General features: G+C 49.0%; 1 protein-coding gene and 1 long non-coding RNA gene across 2 annotated transcripts in view; one reads left to right on the forward strand and one right to left on the reverse strand.

The window, feature by feature from the left end:
• The window catches only part of LOC143268923 (uncharacterized), a 45,416-nt gene extending 39,861 nt beyond the window's left edge, over positions 1-5,555 (reverse strand). The window contains exon 1 of the long non-coding RNA XR_013045146.1: positions 4,444-5,555. This is a non-coding gene — a long non-coding RNA (uncharacterized LOC143268923). The remainder of the gene's footprint in view (positions 1-4,443) is intronic.
• The window catches only part of Igf2r (insulin like growth factor 2 receptor), a 91,391-nt gene that overhangs the window by 21,158 nt on the left and 53,350 nt on the right, over positions 1-16,883 (forward strand). Inside the window, exons 2-6 of the mRNA XM_076552879.1 lie at positions 3,239-3,378; positions 8,383-8,507; positions 10,434-10,532; positions 13,862-13,994; positions 16,343-16,472. Coding sequence (XP_076408994.1) covers positions 3,239-3,378; positions 8,383-8,507; positions 10,434-10,532; positions 13,862-13,994; positions 16,343-16,472 — 627 coding nt within the window. The remainder of the gene's footprint in view (positions 1-3,238; positions 3,379-8,382; positions 8,508-10,433; positions 10,533-13,861; positions 13,995-16,342; positions 16,473-16,883) is intronic.

Here is a 16,883-nt window from a genome sequence, read left to right on the forward strand (position 1 = left end):
ACTCTGTACTTAGGAAATCATTGCTTTGTATTCCTTTCTTCTCCATCTTGAGATAACATCTAATTTTTCTGTCTCTATGAACTATAAAGTAGTTTTAAAGTAATAGTACCAGGTCACATTATCTGTGTGTTAGCTCACTGTCACTCTACTGCAGAACTAGTCTCCTGTGAGCTTCATGGAATGTTATTTCCGTTGAGCGACAGTGCACAGGTGCCAGGCCTGTTGGATTGTTTTAAGCAGCTGTAATGTTCACTGAATTAGACCTTCTCAAGTGCTAACAGCCTGCAGATCGTTTGGTTTCAGTTTAGAAGACACTGTGACCGTTTCTGTGCTCTTAAGTAGTGTGACTAAGCTGAGCTAGCACATGTTCCCAGGAGCTGTGGGTTGAGTTTGATGGCTGAGGACATCTGCTTGGGGAGGGCTGCCGCCTGTGAGCCCTTCAATCAACTCCAAAGAAACTGTTCAAAGACTTGAGTAGGTAATAGGATCTGCCCTCCCTATTTACATCACCACTTCCATTTTGATCAATTTGTATGAAATACAAAAAAGTATGCCTTTCAGAAAGCAGCCTTTTCTCTGACTTGTGTGCAGTTCACTTCCCCCTTTTTATTTCTGTCTGGATTTCTTTAGATTTGATTCTCACTGCTGACTTCTTTTCTGTGGTACTGGTAGGTACTTCAGTCACTGGGCTGTGAGGAGCAGCAATGGTGTCAGGCTAAGGTTTTCCATGAACTGCCTGCCAGCTTGGAAAAACTAATCACAGCTCCCAAATGAGAGATTAGCATTTTCTCTGCAACTCACCATAATAAAAATGTACTAATATCTTGCAAATTACTAGCTAAAAGTTTTAAGGAAAGTTTGTGTGCCGTGGCCTTTGCTCACTTCAGGGCAGGCGTGGCTGTCCCCGCCTGTGGCCTCCCCACCTGCTGCTGACCTCTCAGTCTCCAGCTTTGGCTAAGATGCTCTCTCCTTTTCTTCCCCTTCCATCCCTGAAGCCGCTACTGCTTGTCTGTCAGGGCTCAGAGTAATTTCTCAGCCTGATGGACCTGTGCCATATTCTTAGTGGTCCACTGGCTTTCCTCACCGACTGTTTCCATTAGAGCTTGTCTTGTGCATATGTTCACTTATTTTCCTTCCTTCCTGCCGGAATGGGCCCTCCATGGGGCCCGGGACTCTTGTCATTCCATACCTTGTTGCTTTTCTTATTGAACACTTAGGAAACCCCCTGTGGCTGGGCCTCTGTAACTCCAGCACTGGGGTATAGGGGATACTTAGACAGAAGGATACACTATGAAACAATTTACCACTACCACCCCCCACCCCTAGCCAGAGGAAGAAGGAACAGGCTTTATTGATGATTTTCTCTGGGCCAGCCAGTGTGCTGGAGTGATTTTCTCAAGCATGATCCTCATGTCTATGGAGGTAACTAATCTGTTTGTTGAGTAATCACTGCTTTAAACCCTGACGTCACCCCAAAGGCCTGGCACTTAAGTAACCAGTTTTTCAGGTTTGTAGTAGCTTAGTGGCCACAAATTCCCAGGACACTCTGTCACCTGCCAGATGTTCACACACCCCTGCTTTTGGGCAGGGGGCTCTGACTGGACTCCAGGCCCAAGGTTAAGTGAGTTGCTTGCCCATGATGCTAGGAGTGCTACCTAGCAGTAAATTCTAGTCAGGGAAGGGCACGGACAGTACCAGGTGGCTTTGGGGTAGCCTTTGCCCTGGTGCCTGGGAATGGGAAACCCTAGGCATGTCTCTGGGTACTTCTGTGCGGCACTATTCACAGGGTCACATGGTCAACTGGAAATGAGTGGGAGCTGCCTCACACCTGAACCTCTGCTCTACCTCTGGGTAGGCTTATCCCGGCAAGTCTGATTAGTCTTTCTTCCCCTCTCTCATCAGAACTGTTGAAAGTTAACCAGGGTTTTCTTTGTGTGTGGTCCCCCCGCCCCCCAACAGGGGTACTCTGTGTAACAGTCCTGGCTGTCCTAGATCTCATTCTGTACACGAGATTGGTCTCGAACTCACTGAGATCCGCCTGCCTCTGCCTCCCAAGTGCTGGGATTAAAGGTGTGCACCACCACTGCCCTACGTGTTGAAGCCCCTTCTCAAGAAACTTCTTACCCACTCTCTCCCTTTTCTCTTTTTACCCTTGCTGAGGAAATGAACCCCAGTTTATAAAATGGGCAAAGCATTCTCCTAGGAAAGAGTAGAGGATTAGCATAATTACTTGGGGCAGAACCAAAAAACCCCAATGATTTTGTTGCAGGTGTTGAGGTTGATGATAGCAGACAGTCAGAGTGGGTTCTGCAGAGCTCTCTAGCGTAGTAGCTCATCAGCCTGCAAGTAGACCTTGTCTGCGAGTCAGCTCAGGTCCAGACTGTAATGTCAGAAGCAGGCCTGCTTTACACATTATAGCCAGTTTTAATAATAATAAAAAACTTGAGGTGGGGGTGGAGCTCAGTTGGTGGTGTGCTTGCCTAATATGCAACGAGGGCCTGGATTTGGCCCCTGACCACGTTAAGTCTAGGTGTGGTGGTGCAAGTCAGTGATCTCAGCACTCAGGAGATAGAGACAGGGGCATCAGAAGTTCCACAAAAATAAATAAATAAATAAATAAATAAATAAATAAATAAATAAATAAATAAATAAATAAATAGCTTCAGAGTTAAAGATAATCCCTTGGAAGAACCGGAGAGAAAGCGTAGCAGTTCAGAGCCCTGGCTGCTGTTCTAGGGGATGACCTAGCTAGGTTTGATTCCTGCACCCCATAGTGGCTCCCCAAAGCTTCTAACTCCAGTTCCAGAGGAACTGACGTCCTCTTCTGGCCTCCTTGGACACTGCACATATGTGATACACAGATATGCATGTTGGCAAAACACCCATACATATAAAGTAATAATTCAAAACAAAACACAACAGTCTTTGAGTCTTCAGCACTCTGGGGTGACTGGACTGGCCCCATCTCACATAGTGTGACTCAAGTAGTTGCTCTAATGAATTAATGTTCTTAGAATAAGGATGGGTTTGAGCATTCTGAGGTTTTCCTAGCCAGGTGGCACTTGGTGGATTCTATCCTGGCCACTTTTCAGAATGTTTGCCACATTTGACTTGGTATTTTTAGTTAATGAAAGTGCCTTCTTATGTGTAGTAGTTGAAGCAAATACGGCTAGAATGTCCAACTGGAGAGAAATTGTCAGATCAATGACATTGACAAATTGTCTTTCTTCCTTTCCAGCTACACATGGGAAGCTGTTGATTCCAAAAATAATGCTGTTTATAAAATCAGTGTTTGTGGAAATGTGGATCTTCCCGGGTGTGGGCCGACAAGTGCTGTTTGTATGTGTGACTTGAAGACAAAAACTTTTCGATCAGTGGGTAAGTAAAGCTCCATTACGTAAACATACTACATGGCTACAGCAGTGCACACAACTGTATGGTTTATATATAATATAGACTGTTAATATAGTGTCAAATAGTAGACATTTTCTAAAAGATTATTTTGTCTGTGTTTGCCTGCGGGTCCAGGTTCCTGCTGGGCCAGAAGAGACCTAAGATCCCCTGGAGCTGGAGTTAAGGTGGTTGTGAGTCCCCAGGCATGCATGGGTGCTGGGAATTGAACTTAGTCCTCTGGAAGAGGGCTACGTGCTGGTGCCCGAGCCACTTCTCCAGTCCATAGGTGTGTTTCTGTTGTTTTTCTTTTTTTGGTTTTGGATTTTCAAGACGGGGATTCTCTGTGTTGCCCAGGTTGTCCTGGAACTCTCTTTGTAGACCAGCCTGGCCTCAAAGTTACAGAGATCCACCTTTCTGGGATTAAAAGCATGCGCCATCCATCACTACCCAGATTGTTTTTTTTTCTTTTTAAATTAAAGACAGGTGTTCTCAGGCTGGAGAGATGGTTCAGAGATTAAGAGCACTGGCTACTGGCTGCTCTTCCAGAGGTTCTGATTCAATTCCTGGTAACCACATGGTGACTCATAGCCATCTAGAGTGAGATCTGGTGCCTTCACACCCACACATATATACACACACATACATATACATATATAACGCGCTATATACACACACACACATATATATAAAATGAATAAATACATTTTTTAAAAAAGTGTTCTCCCTGTGTAGGCTTTAACTTTGTGTAACCTGCTGGACATGCTTTCATAGAAAGCCTCCATCTCTTCCACACCCAGGTGAATTTTATAATAGTTAAAAATGGTAAATTTAATTTAGGGTTGGAGAGATGCTCAGTGGTTAAGAACACAATTGTTCCAGAGGACCTGTGTTGTTTGTTTTTTCCCCCAGCATCCATGTTGGATAGCTCACAACCGTATCAGCTTCAGGGGTTGTGAAACCCTGTCTTCCACTGGCTACCACATACAGGAGATACACACAGAATGAAGGTTAACTGCCTTTAGAGGGACTGAGGGATGGGGACACACTCACGTGTGTGGTGCATCTTTTCGGTCCACCAGTCTACGCGCTAGTCTTTTCAAAAAGGTCTGCCGGTCCTCGTGGCGTGGCTGGTGTCTTTAGTCCACCGGTCCGCGGAAAGCAGCTAGTCTCTTTAGTCCACCAGACGGTGCAGCGCGGCTGGTCTTTTCAAAAAGGTCTGCCGGTCCGTGCGGCGCGGCTAGTCTCTTTAGTTCACAGGTCCGCGGCGCAGCTTGTCTTTTCGGTCTGCCGGTCCGCGCAGCGCGGCTGGTCTCTTTAGTCCACCGGTCCGCGCAGCGCGGCTAGTCTCTCTAGTCCACCGGTCCTCGGAACGCGGCTGGTCTTTTTAGTCCACCGGTCCGCGCAGCGCGGCTGGTCTCTTTAGTCCACCGGTCCTCGGAACGCGGCTGGTGTCTCTAGTCCACCGGTCCTCAGAACGCGGCTGATTTCTAGTCCACCGGTCCTCGGAACGCGAGCTGATTTCTAGTCCACTGGTCCTCGGAACCCGGCTGGTCTCTAGTCCACCGGTCCGCGCAGCGCGGCTGGTCTTTTTAGTCCACCGGTCCGCGCAGCGTGGCTGGTCTCTAGTTCATCAGTCCGCGGAACGCGGCTGGTGTCTCTAGTCCACTGGTCCTCAGAACGCGGCTGATTTCTGGTCCACCGGTCCCTGGAACCCGGCTGATCTCTTTAGTCCACCGGTCCGCGCAGCGCGGCTGATCTCTAGTCCACCGGTCCTCGGAACGCGGCTGGTCTCTTTAGTCCACCGGTCCTCGGAACGCGGCTGGTCTCTAGTCCACCGGTCCGCGCAGTGCGGCTAATATTTTTGGTCCGTTGGTCCGCGCAGCGCAGCTAATATTTTTGGTCCGTTGGTCCGCGCAGCGCGGCTAGTCTTTTCAGTCTGCCGGTCTGCGCGCGGCACGTCTTGTCTCGCCAGTCCGCAGCGTGGCTAGCCTCTTATGTCCAGCCTGGTCCCTCGCGGCTCGGCTCTGCCCAGTTCCCTCTCCGCGCTGCTGGCTGCGGCTCAGTTCGTCCCCTTCTTGGAGTCGGCAGAACCCCCCAGAAAACAAAGACTGCTGAAGTACGCAGTCAGCAGAAGAACGTCGTTTAGTCCAGCATTCAGGGGTCTGCCAGGAAGCCCGCAGCCCCTTTTATAGGCCGCCAGGAGGGGTGGGGGGAATGAGGTCATCCTGGACGTGATTGGCTAAGCAAGCAACACTTAAATTTGGTTGGCTCTGCCATCTTTGGACACGTCAGAGCTAGTCGGGGCAAGCTTGGGTATGTCTTAAGAGGGGGTGGGATTGGGGGATATACCCTTTCCTGATTGGCCCAAGCGCTGGACACTGGGAGGCTGGTATTGGACGGTGAGGCCTTCCTGGGACCCATCCCAGAGCCAGGACCGGGCGGGCTGCGGGGCTTAGGAGTGGCCGCGGCTGTTGGTGCTGCCACTAGGCGTCTCACTCACTCGGGACCGGAGAGGCCCGAGACACCCGGGAACAAGTCAGGAAGGGCGCGAATCTAGTGGCGCCAGCAGGGCGGGCTGGGCGGCCATGGAGCGCAGCCGGCTGGGGCAGGCAAGGGTTGGCCGCCGCGTGGTGCTGGGGGAGCCTCCCTGCCCTACGCCTCTCTGCCCTACACAACGCAGCCAGTGCCGAAGGGTGCCAAAGAACAACGTGTCAATTCCGGTCAGGTCCCGACAGCTGCCCGGCCTCGCGGGGGAGCGGGTGGCAGGCCTGGCTCGGGGCAGCACAGCTCGCCCAGTGTGGCTGCTCGGCGAGACCCCTCGCCCGACGGTGGCTCTAGGCCCTATGCCCCTGTCTTAGGATTTCTTTTTCTTTTTCTTTGCATCATGATACTTTTTGAATATTTGAATTTTCATTTTCCATATATATACATCATTTTGAATTTCATAAAATTCCAACCTCATAAATCATGGGTATGAAAGTTCCAGTTTTTTTTAATTTAATTTTTTCTTTCATTTTATATACCAACCACCGTTCCCCCTCCCTCCCCTTCTTCCGGTTCCCCCACCCCCATCCACTCCTCAAATAGGGTAGGGCCTCCCTTGGGGAGTCAACAAAGTGTGGCATACCAAGTTTAGGCAGGTCCAAACCCTTTACCCCCTGCATCAAGGATGAGCAAGGTATCTCACCATAAGGAATGGGTTCCAAAAAAAGCCAGTTCATTCACCAAGGATAAACCCTGGTCTCACTGCCAGGGTACCAACAAACAGATCAAGCCACACATAAATGTCACCCACATTCAGAGGGCCTAGTTTGGTCCCATGCAGGTTCCCCAACGATCAGTCTAGAGTCCGTGAGCTCCCACTAAGTCGCATCTGTTCTCGCTGGTTTTTCCGACCCACCCTTGCTTCTATAATCCCTCCTCCCTTTCTCACCTGGACTCGGAGCTTGGCCCAGTGCTTGGCTGTGGATCTCTGCATCTGCTTCCATCAGTGACTGGATGAAATTCTATGATGACAATTGGGGTAGTCACCAATCAGAGTACAGGGGAAGGCTAGCTCAGGCACCCTCTCCACTATTGCTAAGAGTCTTAGCTGGGGTTAGCCCTGTGGATCGCTGGGGATTTCCCTAGTACCAGGTTTCTCCCTAACCCCATAATGGCTCCCTCTATCAAAATACCTCTTTCTAAGCTGGGCAGTGGTGGTGCACACCTTTAATCCCAGCACTCAGGAGGCAGAGGCAGGCGGATCTCTGTGAGTTGTAGGCTGTCATTTTGTCTTAATGACCATGACCTTTGCCTTACAGAAACGTTTTAGTTTCAGGAGGTCCCTAGTGTGAGATTTCTCTAAATTCTAAATTAGTGCTATGAACTTTCTTTCCTCTTAGCACTACTTTCATAGTGTCCCATAAGTTTGGGTATGTTGTGCACTCATTTTCATTGAATTCTAGAAGTCTTTAATATCTTTATTTCTTCCTTGAACCCGTGGTGATTCAGAAAGCCAAAATCTCCTAATGTTGCCACCCCCTATGAGTTCATGGGGGCCGGTTACATTCAAACCACCACAGTCCCTCTGTGCTGCGAGCTCCGAGGGGTACTTGCTTGGTGATAGATAGGCAGTCCTGTCTGTCCTGTTCCACATTAAGAGTGAGGAGGGATAGATAAATGTTGGAGCCTTAGCAGGTGGGTGGAGAGTATTAAATTCTACCCCAACTGTGCCACTTACTTAATACCCCTCTGCTCTGCCCCACCTCACCTCTCAGAGATTGGCTGGATTTTGTGCTCAATGGATTGGTTGGTTTTTGTGCTGAGTTGGTCAGAGGCAGAGTGTGTTTCTTTCACTCTGTTCTCAGGGTCAGGGTGTGTTTCTTTGGCTGGCCCTTTTACCCTACACCTCTTGACCTGGAGCCTGATGATGCTGGTGGTCTTCCAAGGCTCTTCCACAAAATTGAAAGTGTTTATGTAAATTGCCCACTGAGCTGGTCAGGAAAGATTTGGGGAAAGACCAGAAAATTTTAGAGGCAGAAACTGGTGTTGGGTCAAACTTTGAAGGTCTTACAATTTTAGGCACATTTAAGCAAAACACAATTTAAAAAAAAAAAAGCTTTTTGGTGATAATTAATTCAATCTTGTGTGTACAACAAAGCTTAAGCCATGACTGCATTGAAACCCTTGTAAAGCACAAGTGACCTCTCCATAAAGATGGGTTAATCTATATATTAAGGAAGCAGTCTCAAGGTAAATAATGCTGAGGATAAGGGTCTGGGGGAGCTGGTGTGGCCTAGCCATACAGATAGTACAGAAGTCATCAGACTATTAACCACCTCTGTTCCCAGCCTTCTGGGCCGGAAGCCAGGGTATCTCTCCATTTGAAGAGAGAACCCTGCATGTTTAACACTCGTGATTTGCCTAGTGCTTATCTGTAAGTAGAAGACCCTATGTATGTGCCATATGTGTGTTCACTGTATGTTCATCCTCACCCTCTCCAAATAGGTGATTCACTTTTGAAAAGTTCATCCAGATCCCTCCTGGAATTCAACACCACTGCGGACTGCCGGCCTTCAGATTCACACCACAAAACCCAGACCAGTATTACATTTCTGTGCGGGAAGACCCTGGTGAGTGGGCCCCTCTGCGAGCTTCTTGTTACGAATATTCTCCCTTTCTGGCATGCTTGTTAGAGAAGTCCTGATACTGGAGGAGTAGATGGCCAAAATTAACGCCTAGACACCAGTTCACATTCCCATCACACCACCATCCAGAGCAACACACAGACACCAGTTCACATTCCCATCACACCACCATCCAGAGCAACACACAGACTCCAGTTCACATTCCCATCACACCACCATCCAGAGCAACACACAGACACCAGTTCACATTCCCATCACACCACCATCCAGAGCAACACACAGACTCCAGTTCACATTCCCATCACACCACCATCCAGAGCAACACACAGACACCAGTTCACATTCCCATCACACCACCATCCAGAGCAACACACAGACTCCAGTTCACATTCCCATCACACCACCATCCAGAGCAACACACAGACTCCAGTTCACATTCCCGTCACACCACCATCCAGAGCAACACACAGACTCCAGTTCACATTCCCATCACACCACCATCCAGAGCAACATACAGACACCAGTTCACATTCCCGTCACACCACCATCCAGAGCAACACACAGACTCCAGTTCACATTCCCATCACACCACCATCCAGAGCAACACACAGACTCCAGTTCACATTCCCATCACACCACCATCCAGAGCAACACACAGACTCCAGTTCACATTCCCATCACACCACCATCCAGAGCAACACACAGACTCCAGTTCACATTCCCATCACACCACCATCCAGAGCAACACACAGACTCCAGTTCACATTCCCATCACACCACCATCCAGAGCAACACACAGACTCCAGTTCACATTCCCATCACACCACCATCCAGAGCAACACACAGACTCCAGTTCACATTCCCATCACACCACCATCCAGAGCAACACACAGACTCCAGTTCACATTCCCATCACACCACCATCCAGAGCAACACACAGACTCCAGTTCACATTCCCGTCACACCACCATCCAGAGCAACACACAGACTCCAGTTCACATTCCCATCACACCACCATCCAGAGCAACACACAGACACCAGTTCACATTCCCGTCACACCACCATCCAGAGCAACACACAGACTCCAGTTCACATTCCCATCACACCACCATCCAGAGCAACACACAGACTCCAGTTCACATTCCCATCACACCACCATCCAGAGCCACTAAGTAAGCAGATCTTAAACATGGCTAGAACTGAAGTGAGACTTGAGGCAGAATGAATATTAATTTTGGATCAGCCCATGACTGCTCACTGTACACGCTGAGATCTTAAAATCTCTGTGGCAGCATAAACAGTGGAGGTAATGTTGCAGAGTAAGCTAGCTGCTGACTTACCTCTGTTTATTGCTCTTAAGGGTTTGATATTCACTGTATGAAAAACAGGGTTTGAAGGTGAACCTAGGGCTTTGCACATGGCTTGGGGAGGTAGAAGTTAATTATTGATGTGCAGGGTTACATAGGGTAAACTGATCTGAGTCATCCCTGGCTGCCAGAAGGGGCTGCCTGGGGCAGGGTCTGTGAGTCTACACAGGCTCAGATGCTATGGGCTCCTTAGGGGCCTCCTCACAGGATGTATGAGATCATACTTTCTGGCTTTGATTTTGCTGATTTTTGGTTAGAGAACATTGGGCTCTTGAGAGGAAGCCGGATAACTTCCCATGAGTTTACTCTGCTTGGGAAAGTGGGGCAGCTGGGCAGTCAGTAGACAGGATGTCTGGAGACTCTCCTCTCCCAACTTTTCCATTTGGGGGGAGGTTCTTGGTAACCTTGTTGATGTAAAGCAGTTACACGTCTTCATGTTACACCCTTAGTTTCACTAGGTTTTACAGTATTCCAAGTTTAAAAATAAGCTTGTATTATCAAGTGGTATGGTGACTCTTTTTTTTTTTTTTTTTTTTTTAAATAGGGAACTCCTGAATTTGTAACTGCCACACGCTGTGTGCATTACTTTGAGTGGAGGACTACTGCAGCCTGCAAGAAAGACATATTTAAAGCTGATAAGGAGGTAATGGGTTCAAGACTATTTGGTTATGAAATCTATTCTGGAGACCTTGAGAGACAGAAAGGGTGTGGATTCGAATGGGAGAGTAGGTGGGGAAGATTTTGGAGAGTTGGGGGAGAGGAACCATGATCCGAACATTCCATGAAAAAAATTCTTTTTCAGTAAAAGAAAAAAAACTTCATAGAAGGTTGTGACCGAGGGCAGTGGGAGATTTCAAATATTACTGCAGTCTCTTGGGGGGAAAGCCTATTTTTGTGGATGTTGGGGTCCATTTGCACAGAGATGCTCTGAGATTTAATTGTTAAAGCCGTCTGCCAGGCTGGCTTCTGGTGGTGCACACTCCGCATGTAGTCAGGCCCGCGCTGAGGTTTTGCCCTGCACCTCTGGGGTCCTGGGGGTCTGACTGCTTCATCTTCCCCTGTGCCTGTTCCCTACCCATGGTGATCTCACTTTGATGATTCTTTTCCTGCCAATTTTTATTGCCAGAGTCTTATGTAGCCCAGGCTGGCCCCAGACTTGGTATGTGGCTGAGGAGAACCTTAAACTTGTAAACCTTCTGCCTTCATGGAGTGGTTAAACATGACTGTCTGCTTGACATACTTAGAATTCCCATGGAAATGAGCCTGCTGGCTATGTTTTGGGGGTGTCTAGATTGAATTAATTGAGGTGGGGAAGCAGATCCTAAATGTGGGTGGGGGCATGTGTTTCTTGAGCTTAGTGGTCTGAGCACCAGCACCTGTCTTTCTTTATCTCCTTGCTGTGGATGGGATGCGAAAGTGGCTGCACACTCCTGTTCTCGACAGCCACGAGCTGAGAGCCACATGAACCCCTCCCTCCTCAGGCTGTCTCAACGATGAGGAAAGTCACTAAACCGCTGTACCCCTGAGTGCTGGGACTGCAGATGGGAGCCCCTGCTCCTGGCTGTGTTCCCATTGTTGGAGCTATCTCCTCAGCCAGCGGGTGGCCGGCCCAAATGGTGCCTTTTAGACTAATGCTTCATCCAGTAGGTTCTGGTAGAGGTTTTAAGACAGTTTTCAAGCATTCTGTCTCCGAATCCCCTATCCTAGCACCTTGGGAGACATAAAAATCGCAGAGCCTGGCTAGAGTTTCAGAAAGGGAGGTGAATAGACACAAAACAACACCTACGTGTTAACTCAGTGGGAAGCCTGAAAACTATCTCCTCCCAGGCTGCATGGTGACTGATGGTGTGCATTAGCATGCCTCTATCACTCTGCACAGTGTGGTAATAGGTAGGGTAATAGTTAGGGATGATCCCCAGGAGACCCCTCCGATGTTCTGGCCACGCTCCAGTTCTGGGGAGCACTGCTAGGGTGTCTTCTCTGCCTTGATGGAGTGATGGCTGGCGTCCCTGATGGGAACCTACAGAGCCTCTTGGACAGAACTCCCCTAGGGCTTCTGGGGACAGGTTTCCCCCCAGCCTGACCCCTGCCTGCCTCCCATTCCACTCATTGCTACCTTGTCCCTTTGCCACGGGTTTGTTCCTTTCACCTGGCTGGAGGGCTGCTGCTGGTTTCCCATCCTCACAGCCAATAGCTCGTGGCCCTCCGAGGGACTATTTCTGTGTTCCCTTGCTCGTGTGGTGACACTGGTCTGTGGGTGTAGCTTTGCTGTCCTTTCTGCCTCTTTAGAGCGGTCTGGAATTCATTCTGTAGCCTTCTGAGCACGGGATGTCAGCACCTTGGTTGCTTTCGACTGCAACCCAATTAGGCAACCTTCCTGCTATTTCTTCTAGGGGAATGTGGCGTTCAGCTGCAGTTCCCCTCTGCCTGATCCTCCACCCCCACCCCTTTATCAGAGAGTCCTGGGTCAGAGAAGCAGGGCGGGTATGATAGACTGCTTAAGGTTATCTTTGGCTGGAGTTTGCCACTCTGAAGTGAAGTAGAAGAGTGTGGGGTTTGATATGATCTCTTAGCTCTTTCTGAAATCTCTGAAGTCAAGTCTACAGAAAAGATCAGTGGACAGAACTTTCCTGCAGGTCTGAGAGCTGGGTGTTATGCAGTTAACTGCCGTACATCCCCTGCCATCTAAGAGATACAATTTTAGAAAGTTTTCTTACAGGGAATGTACTTTGAAATGACTGTAGAGAATGTGAATTTTGAGAACATTCCATTGGGCAGTGCATTAGTCTGCTGTCTGTTGCTGTGATAAAGACCATGACTAGTAGCAGCTTGGGGAGGAAAGAGTTACTATTTTGGGATACATTCTTTTCGTGCAATTTCCAATAAAATCTTATCAGTAGATACTCCCTTGGCCTTTTCACTCTTGGGTACATCTCTAGACTTGCATGTTTTTGTTTATGCAAGAGTCAAACTCCGAAGGACAGGATTTTGCTGACAAAAGTGGACCCCTTGATATTTGATTATAAAATTTAGTCATTAGCTCCCAGAGATGAGAGAATGGTGGTCAATGAGACTGGAATAAGGATACCTCAAGCCTCTCTGTCTGAGGGTTTCTGTTGCTGTGAACAGACACCTTCCACCTTTATGTGGGTTCCGGGGATTAAAGGCAGGTCTCCAGCCAGGCTTGTGTGGTAAGCGCCTTCCCCTGACTGAGCGTTCACACTAGAACCACCTCTGCATTTAGAGTCAGAAGATGGTGAGGTTTCCAGGATGCCCCCGGGGTTGGGGATGGAGAGGTGGGGGTGGGGGGCGGTGGCAGGGGGAGGAGCACAGGAAACAGGTTCCTCTGGACAGGCATCAAAGGGAAAGGGAAATGAAGGGCTTCGGGCTATGGTCATTTATCACAGGCCTAAGAAAGGAGCTTCAGATCTGGCAATAGGCAAACTCACCTGGCAGGTATGGCTTTGGTGGGGTGAGGGGCAGGCACTGGATACAACAGTGCTAGGAAGAGGAGACAAAGGACAGGGCAGTTGAGGAATTTTTCTCTTAAGTTGCAGAGATGGGAAGGTAGCTGAGGGGGATTCAGGAATGAGGAAAGACACTTGTAAGGCTGTGGACTCTGTAGCACACTGAAGGAAGTGGTCCAGGACTGGTGAAGATGAGTGATGGTAGGTGAGAGGAGGTAGTTACGGACACACAGCCGAAGAAGGGACAAAGTCTCAACTATGTAGCCCTGGCTGGCCTGGGAACTTACTGTGTAGGCCAGGTGGGCCTGGAACTCAGAGTTCCTCCTGCCTCTGCCTCCTGAGTGCTGGGATTAAAGGGGTGCGCCACCACACCTGACAGAACCATGTTTATTTTGTACTTAAGGGATAGAAATCACTGTTGTGTGGTGTCCATCACAAGTGTGTGATCTTCGAGCCCCACGCTGTGGGGTGCAAGAAGGCTGACCTCCTGTCCTCTGCTCCTCAGGTGCCCTGCTATGCGTTTGATGACAAGTTAAAGAAGCATGATTTAAACCCACTGATCAGGCTGAGCGGTGCCTACCTGGTAGACGATTCTGATGCTGACACATCTCTGTTCATCAACGTGTGCAGAGACATAGGTAAGAGTCTCTTCAGGAGGAAGGGAGGGATTGGTCACTACACGCCCTGGCCCCTTTGACATGCACATCGCCATCCGTTCTCTAAGAAAGCTGTTGTCCTGAAGGTGTCCTCTGGACAGCTGCATTCACCTCCCTCGGCAAGGCCGACCCTACCCTCTTCCAACCCTGCAAATTCCACCCAAGCTGCTGCTTCTGTGGAGGTTTTCTCTGCCAGATACTTGGGGGTCTGGGGCTCCACGGTGAGGTTTGTTTCAGTTTGCTGTGTTTGCTCAAGCCCTGCGGCTTTGAGTGGAGGCTGGGTGAAAGGACTGCGGGATAGCACAGGCTTTGAGAATGTGTCTGTGATGTGTGCTTGGCATGGGAAGGACTTCTGGGTTTCTTTGTAGAACTGCGAGAGGCCAGCATATCTTTCCGTGATAACCAAAGGCTGTAAATGAAGGCCTTTATCTCAGAGGGCTGTACAGTTGTACTGTGTATTTATTTATTACTTGCTACGCCTCCGAACTCGTGTGCTTCCCTCATGGTCTCAGCACTGGGAGCCCTGTAGACCAGGACTGGTCTTTCTGCTGTGCTGGCTGCAACTGTGCCATAAAGAAATTGTACTGCCAGGGAAGAGAAGTTAAAAAAGAAGGAAAGAAGGAAAGAGGCCAGATTTTTCTGTTTTCCTTACGTTTCTTTTCCAATATTTATGAGATGTTGGTCTTAGAAAAATTTTGGGGAAAAAACCAAGTTCAGTACACGACACTTAGTGGGTGGTGGTATATAACTGATCTACAGTTCCTTATATTGTATAAGGACACATTCCCTCTTACTTGTATGCTCTGATTAACAGTTTACAGTAATAATTAGACTCCACCCAGGACTGCCAGTGACCAGTGGCGATCTCAAGTTTTCCATGCGAGGTTACAGTAATTTAAGTTTGGTTGTAAATTTCTGCAACAATGTGATGTTTCAGTTTTGAAAACATTGAAGTTTCTAGTTCTTAAATCCTATTTGGAAAACAAAATTGTGTTCCTTAAAAACAACCCCCTTTGAGTATTATTTTAATTCAATAAATACTTTAGTTTTTCTTTCCAATTTTCTGGCACTTTGGGAGAAAACAGCCTTTATGGTCTTTAAAGGTGGTCTTGTGTCCTCCGCTGCTCCTTCTTCAGCCCCAGGAAATGCCCCACACCAACTTTGAAGGTCCCTAAAGCCTCACGTCCACCACGTTAGCCCCGTGGCTGCTGTTGACTGCCTTGCCGTTCCTTGGCCTTGGGAAGCAGGCAGTCTGCCTGCCATCAAGGCTCTCTGAAGCAGGTTGCCCCTCATGGCAGTTGCTGTGTGTGGAAGCAAGCGGCTGTTTTGATTCCAGCTGGGTTTGGGGAGCAGCCAGGAGGCATGGGATCCAACATCGAGCCCCTGTGATGCAGTAGCCCAGCACAGCGGTTGCTGTGTGTGGAAGTACGTGGCGGCTAGTCGGCTGGGTTTCTGGAGGGCTGGCAGGAGGCAGGGTGTCCCTCCCACTGTGACTGAGGTAGTTGTTGGAGTCCTGGGGAGGTGCTGCTGGCTCCTAACTTGTGCAGTAAGTAGTGTTCAAAACTTCCTATGGCCGGGCAGCAGTGGCACAAGCCTTTAATCCCAGCACTGGGGAGGCAGAGCCTGGCGGACCTCTGTGAGTTCAAGGCCAGCCTGGTCTACAGAGCGAGATCCAGGACAGGCTCCAAAACTACACAGAGAAGCCCTGTCTTGAAAAACCAAAACCAAAACCAACAACAAAAAAAAACAACAAAATTTCCTATGGCTTGGCTACTTGAGTGGTTCGATCAGAGCCTTTATCATCCTAAAGTTTCTGCCTTCTGGAGCTTAGGGCTGGGGAGGAGGAAGTACCTAGTGCAGGAGCAAACACAGTGTGGTCCAAGGTCTGATGGGGAAGGGGAACCGGAGAAGGAGGGAGTGAGGGAGGAATGGAAGGAGGGAGTCACCCTTTAGGATGTGAGCCCAGACCTGCCTGTGGCTTCTTTCTTTCCATTACAGAGTCTTTTAACTTGTCCCTAGAATGCCTCATTTTCTAGCATCTCAAACTTAAAAAAAGGACAATGCTAAAGTTAGACTTAAGGGCACATGTGAACATTCGTAACCACAGGTGACAAAGGAATGTCTGTCATGCGGGCCCCTTGTGTGCCAGGCAGAATAGTGCCTGGTGCTTCTTGGCCCACATACTATGGTGGGAAGGTGACTGGCTCATGCAGAATCTCAGAACATGATGGGTGGATGTGACGGTCCCTTTGTTTGTTTAAAAGCCTGGACCTAAGGATCCCCCTGCGTTCTAGCTTTGTGGCTGTAAAGTGGCCTGTGATGTTTTGCAGACGCCCTTCGAGACCCGAGCACGCAGCTGAGAGCCTGTCCTGCGGGTGCTGCCGCCTGCCTGCTGAAGGGAGACCAGGCGTTTGATGTTGGCCGGCCCAAGGAGGGGCTGAAGCTAGTGAGCCAGGACAGGTCAGTCTGTAGCCACCGTGGCTTATTTTAGGTCCTCAGCAAGAGTCTGCCTTCTAGGGGGACTAATGGAGAAGGGAAGGGGATGGAAGCCTGGTAGTGGGGGTGCTGGCAAGATCAAAGTGTCTGCTGTGTGTATGTGTGAAAATGCCATTGTGAGACCTGTCGTTATGAACAATTAGTAACTGGTAAGTTAATACTGAGAACAGATGAGAAACAGAAAGAACCTGGCCTGTGGGAGCCAGGGAAGCACACCCTCTTTCCAGCAGGCTGGTTGCTCGCTGTCCTGTCTCAAGCTGGTTTCCATGGTGCTCACTTGCTTTATTTACTAGGTGACATCCATTTGGCTTTGTGAGACAGTCTTGCCGTGTAGCTGAAAGTAGCGTGGAATTCTTGATCCTGCTCAGTTTCTGT

This window comes from Peromyscus maniculatus, chromosome 16 (genome assembly GCF_049852395.1).
Source record: "Peromyscus maniculatus bairdii isolate BWxNUB_F1_BW_parent chromosome 16, HU_Pman_BW_mat_3.1, whole genome shotgun sequence".
Lineage (NCBI taxonomy): Eukaryota > Metazoa > Chordata > Mammalia > Rodentia > Cricetidae > Peromyscus > Peromyscus maniculatus.